The sequence below is a fragment of the Brachyistius frenatus genome, unplaced genomic scaffold (genome assembly GCF_029030835.1).
Source record: "Brachyistius frenatus isolate BFR_SWC_R1_liver_20210118 unplaced genomic scaffold, ASM2903083v1 Contig_22, whole genome shotgun sequence".
Lineage (NCBI taxonomy): Eukaryota > Metazoa > Chordata > Actinopteri > Embiotocidae > Brachyistius > Brachyistius frenatus.
In genome coordinates, this window is record NW_027210621.1 from 4,307,391 (window position 1) to 4,313,476 (window position 6,086).

Consider the following 6,086-nt stretch of genomic DNA (forward strand, 5'->3'; position numbering starts at 1 on the left):
TTGGGAACATTAAAAATGTCCCATATATGTAAATCTATGGTCAAATGTTTAGGGACATTAAACATTAGCCCATACATGAGAAGTATGCCACTGCTCACACGCCCATATGTACACTGAAACAGTTCTTGGTGGCTTTTAATTATTTCTGCTGTCAGAATAGCCATGAAGAGCCCAAGACAGAGTTCCTGGCTTAGCTGTGATGGACAATAGTTACAAAAACCACTCTACTGGACGAAGAAAACACATTAAGTTTGAAAGATACTCATTTGATTTGTCCATCACAGATAGACGAAGTCATATATTTGCTTGGGGGAGAAAAAAATATAATCACAAGTAAGGGACCTTTTCATGGGCAATTTGGACAGTCTGAACAATTATAGCACTCAAAACAAGTTTTACTGCACATATTGGTATGCGAGGATTGTTTCAGGACAGACTTGAAGATGAATGGACTACAGGCAGTAATATGCTGCTCTATGCAGCAGCCTCTGTTCTTCTGAGTAGGTTTTCCACATCATTTTTAAAACCTGGCTGCAGGGATTTCCCCTCATTCAGCCACAAGAGCATTAGCGAGGTCAACCACAGATGTTTGGTGATAAGACCTGGTTCACAATCAGCATTTTAATCTGTCCCGACGGTGTTTGATGGGGTTGAGGTCAGAGCTCTGAGAAGGCCGTTTTAAGTTCTTTTTTAACGAAATTCTGGAAACCATTTCTTAATTAACCTCGCTTTGTGCACGAGGGCATCGTCATGTTATGTCAGTAAAGGGTCGTCCACTGCCAATTGTTGGAACAAATGTGGAAACACTATTGTCTCAAGTATCGCTAGAGATTTCACTTAATTAGAACTCAGGGGCAAAAAGCAACAAAACCAAAAGTACACATCACTGGTTACATATATTTGACCATGGTTTATTTTAAGAGGCATTTTCACACGTTTCATTTAGTTGAATGTATTAAGGCATGCAGACATCTTGACAGCAGCATTTCAACATGTACACAGCACTTGGGGGAAACACAAAAAAGAAAATGTTTTGTATTGAATGAAATGTCAATTGATGTTGTAATAAATGGTACATTTGCTGTTCAGTGAGTGTAAAATCAGACTACAATGGGTGGACCAATACCAAGACCGTTTGCTGCCATCTGCTGGTGGAAATAGTACATAAAAACTGAAAAGGCACACAAATGCTCCACATGGTGAGGTTTGAATAAAGAATCACTTCCGTAACTTTGAATTATCCAGTCAGTGTAACCTGATCATCTTACTCACATCAAGAGTGTGACACCCATAGCCTTACATGTCTCAGCTAGTCTCTATCTCCATTCTACCATCAAGCCCCGTGTCTGAGATGAGAGTAGCTCTGCACCGTGCGCGCAATCCCCTCCTTCAGACTGACTACCGGTTTGTAGCCCAGGTCCTCTTTGGCTCGCTCACAGCTGTAGTAGTGGTGGGTTCCAGCCAGAGCCACTCTCATGGGTGTAAAGGTTGGTTTAAAAGACACTAGAGGACGCAGGATCAAGGAGAGCAGCCAGAGGAGCAGGGCCAGTACGTACACTAGAGTGTAGGGGAGGTGGTAGCGAGGAGCAGCGTATCCCAGACCCACCAACACTTCGGACATGAAGTCCCAAAACCGAACAGGCTCATCATTGGTGATGTGATATGGCTGTGAGAGAAGTGAAATTCAGTAGTGCAAATCAAGCACCTAAAAAAAAGTTTGACCCTTAAAAAGAAGACTCAAAAGGACTCTATTTGGATATTATTCTCACTTACTTTTCCACATATGGGCGAGTCTAATCTCAGGCGCTCAGCAGCCAGGATGTGTCCATGAACTACATTCTCCACAAAGGTGAAATCTACCAGATTTTCCCCATCACTGAAGAAAACAACGACAAAATTGAAATGAAGAAATCTACCAATAAGCAACACAAACAATCTATACAAAAAAAAAAAAAGATGAATGAAGAAAATTTTCCTGGCCACGTGTTGTCTTGTTTACCAAAAATAAATTCTTTACTTTCCTTGATTCAACCTATTAGTGTTATATCTTCTTTATCTTGTAATTTTTTTTAAATTTATTTATGTATTTATTTAAAAGAGACATTTATTGCCCATGATGTTTGGCTTTGAACTAAATCCATGATGTTTATGTTAATAGATGCCCACAGAAGTTAAGTGCCTCAAGATAAACAGTTGGTGCCACTAATTTTCCACTCAAGAAGAAACACACACAACAAGATGATGTCATTAAAAGCCAAACCTTAAACTGTGAAAAACGATGTGGAAATAGTGATCAATTTCTGTTAGTTTCATCCAGCTGTTTTTGTACAGATGAATGAAAATGATTCGAATGATCCCGGTCAGGCAATTGTGAGAGGCTTAGTTGTAACACATACTTAGTGTCAAAAATATGCGCCTTGAGCCCAAGCGGATTATTTTCCAGACTCCGAGCTCCTCCAAAGATGAAGAACGCAGCATCCAACCCACAACAGTATTCCCTATGATAAGTCTTAAACTGTATGTTGAAAAATCTGTGGACTGTCCCTTCAAAAAGCACTGATTAATGTTAAATTCTGTCTCTTCAACAATCACTAAATACAGTAGCAGTATATCACAGAGATAGTTGCTAAAGTGATTGTCGTGCGGTCTTCCTATCATTTTGTTGTCTCACATGAAAGCATTTGGTTTGGTATAACTGATGCAGTCAATGAAAAGGCTGCCACTGCAACTCACCCGATGATGAACTTCATCTTGGCCCTGCGAGCCATGTCCACCAGGATGGGAACCAGCTGTGGGTCCCGAGGACCGAAGATGCCGTGAGGCCGAATAGCTACTGTGAGGAAACCCTTCTGTTTGTCACACGCCTGGAGGACCAACTAAAACACAAACACACAATATTGTAAAATGTGCACACAGCTTACTAGTGAATGTTGCAAAAGAGGGCTGCCATTTGCCATCTTCTCTTTCGAACTTGCGTCTGATTAAGAAAGGCATGGGGAAATATAAGAAGTCCAGAAAGGATGTACCCTGCTGAAAATGTTGTTGTATCTACTGAAAATAAAGACAACTGTATCAAAAGGGTACTGACACTAATCACATCATGTATGAAGTGAATTCTGGAAATTAATCAACCGCTGATTGAGTTAATTATTCAGTCCCTTATTCAGATGATGAGGAGCTGAAACTTGTGCTAGCTGCAGCTGATGCTGATACATATTGAGTCAAACACAGACAAACGCCCACCCAAAATAATAACGATTTAGACCTCCATTTCACATTGACTTTGGTCTGAGGAAGGACATGCATGTCATAGTGGATAAAAGATGGAAACTCCATGTACAACATGAACATTACCTTAAAAAAACCAAAACTCTCCTACCTTCTCCTGCTCAATTTTGGTCTCCGTGTAGTAGTCGATGGGCTTCTTGGCGTACGGGAGATCCTCTCTCCCATTCTTAATGTCTGTCCCCTCAAACACCACGCTGGCACTGCTCGTCACCACCAGTTTCTGGAAAATATGTATCGCTTGATGTCTTCTTCCGTTCTTCATCAGTAAAGCTTTAAATACACTGCCTCACCTGAACTCCAGCCTCCATGCAGGCCCGGATAACAGTCTGTGTGCCCTGAACGTTAACCCGCTCAAACAGTGCGCGGTCATCGCTGGCGGGGGCCGGGGAGGCACAGTGGAAAACCAGGGACACATCGTTCAGAGCTGCCAGCAGAGCCTGGAGCAGAACAAAAACAGACACCCCACAGCTCTTGACGTTTGCTTCAGAAGAATCACTTTGGTCTAGGGCAGGGGTGTCAAACATACGGCTCGCGGGCCGGATCCGGCCCGCCAGGGGGTCCAGCTCAGCCCGCCGGATGACTTTGCTAAGTGTGAAAATTACAGAAAAACATAAATTACATTTCTATGAGAATATGGAGGTTTATGAGTACAAACGTTTTGTTATTTTTTTTTTTTTTTAATCAATCCAGTAATTGCTTCAAAAACAGCGTAAATGCGACGTCTGCTCCGGAGGAAGAAGCGCTCGGTGCCACGTCAAACGCGTCACAAAGCAAGTTTTTCTGAGTTTTTGGTCTTTATGTTTCTAGTTTATTGTAGAAAGACCTTAAAACAGGGTTTATCATCCAAAAACCTTCACCAATGATTTAAACAAAGAGAAATATTGTCGTTATGTACGCGTTATTATGCTATGATTTTACTGGTCTGGCCCACTTGAGATCAAAGTGGGCAGTATGTGGCCCCTTAACTAAAATGAGTTTGACACCCCTGGTCTAGGGAGTAGGTTTATTTTTCTCAAGTCTTTGTGCTAATTAGCAAACTGCAATCTAACTGCAAGTATGCCAGTCTAAACCTTTTAAAAAAAAAGGTCTGATAATTAAACATTTAAGATGTTTTGCAATGCAAGATCTGTATGTTACTGACTTATTTACTTTATGTTGCCCCGTAATCTACCAGGTGGAGACTTTCTTGTGATGTTTTGTAATGTCAAGTTCCATTTTGTTGATGCAAGTTTTACATGAATTAAAGGTCAGAAGTATGACCTCTGAGTAGATCTGCAACACTAGTGGATTCATTGATTAGTTGATTGAAAGAAAATGAATGGCCAATAACTGGTAATCAATTAATCGTATCGAGACATTTTAAATAAGCCCTCAAATGTCAGCTTCTCAAATGTGGATATTTTCTAGTTACGCTGCTTTAGTCCTCAATGACAATGAACTGAATATATTTTGGTTGTGGACTGTTGGTTAGAATAAACCAAGATATTTTAGGCTGCACCTCTGGCTTTGAGAAACACTAGTTGACATTCTTCACCATTTTCTGACAATTTAAAAGACCAAACAAGCTTATCGATTGATCAACTTGGCCTAATCGACAAACTGATGATAATTATAATAATAAGGTTATTTGCATAATTAAAAAAAAGGTGTGATAGGACTCACTTGCTTGTCGCAGAGGTCTCCCTGGCGGAAGGTGACACCTGGCAGCTCGTAGCTCTGACGGATGTCAAACACAGAAACAGAGTAGCCCCGATCCAGCAGCTTCTCCACCAAGTGTCTGCCCAGGAAACCAGACCCCCCGATGACTGCACACCGTTTATTACTCTGCATAACAAACAGAACACGATTATTGATGCATTTGACGTCATAAAAGGTTGAAGTAGATTTTCGCTATTAACAATGTTTTACTCACCGGTCGAACACGTGTAGCCATAATAAATGAAGAGTGTCCAACAGGTCAACCAATCAGGACTTGTCACAGGCAGTGAGGTAAAAACTTTTCTTTAAAGGAAGAATAGTGCGTGACGTCTTCCTAATTGTATTCCGAAAAGGACATTCATGTGAAGGCTTTTAGCATTAAACAGCAAACTACACAACTTTAGGTCTCATTTACCTGCCAGCAGCGTATCTGACTTCATCACGTACGAACCGTGAACTATTTCTGAATCAGCTGAGAGAGAACTGCTCTGTGATTGGTCAAGTCGGCACTCAGCGCGAAGGTGACGTTTCTGAAGAGCCAATAGTGTTCACCATACGTCAAAGAACGCCACAATTTGGACCAATCGGAGACTCTCAAGCTGATTTGATCCGCCTCCTTGCTCAAAGACCACGCCCCCTGCTATATATCTTACCAACAGCATAAAACCAGGATGAAACTTTATCTCTTATCTCCACTTTTGTGGACGTTTTTCTCTTTCCCTGGTGTTTTTTTTCTTGTTCTAAAATAAACAAAGAAACATACTTAACCAGCTCGTTTCAGATTAAAGGTAAAAACAAGACCGCACTAAGTAGAAACGTGTAAGAAAATTAAACTACAATGAGAAAAGGGATAATAGCATTAATAGCATCACAGTGGAAAAAACAGCAGTTGTAAATCAGAAACAACCAGTTATATACTAGAGTTTAGGCATTTGAGAGCATATTTGAGATTTCAACATCTATTTGTACCATGTTCTTCTGTGGTGCGCACCTTAAATAAATAGCTTTAATTCTCCAAGCCATGTTGTTCTCTATTATATTTCTATCATCTTATTATCACCATCCATTTCTTTATTATGCGCTATATTATGATCAGAAGA

General features: G+C 40.6%; 1 protein-coding gene across 1 annotated transcript; it reads right to left on the reverse strand.

Annotated features, from left to right (window-relative positions):
• Nucleotides 1–901: 901 nt before the first annotated feature.
• On the reverse strand, nt 902–5,426 carry nsdhl (NAD(P) dependent steroid dehydrogenase-like). The gene is made up of 7 exons (XM_069696721.1): nt 5,201–5,426; nt 4,951–5,112; nt 3,579–3,725; nt 3,380–3,508; nt 2,734–2,876; nt 1,774–1,876; nt 902–1,666 (listed from the first exon to the last, which is right to left on the reverse strand). The coding sequence occupies exons 1-7, from the start codon at nt 5,219–5,221 to the stop codon at nt 1,334–1,336; spliced, it is 1,038 nt and encodes a 345-aa protein (XP_069552822.1). The 5' UTR covers nt 5,222–5,426; the 3' UTR covers nt 902–1,333.
• Between the last annotated feature and the right edge of the window lie 660 nt (nt 5,427–6,086).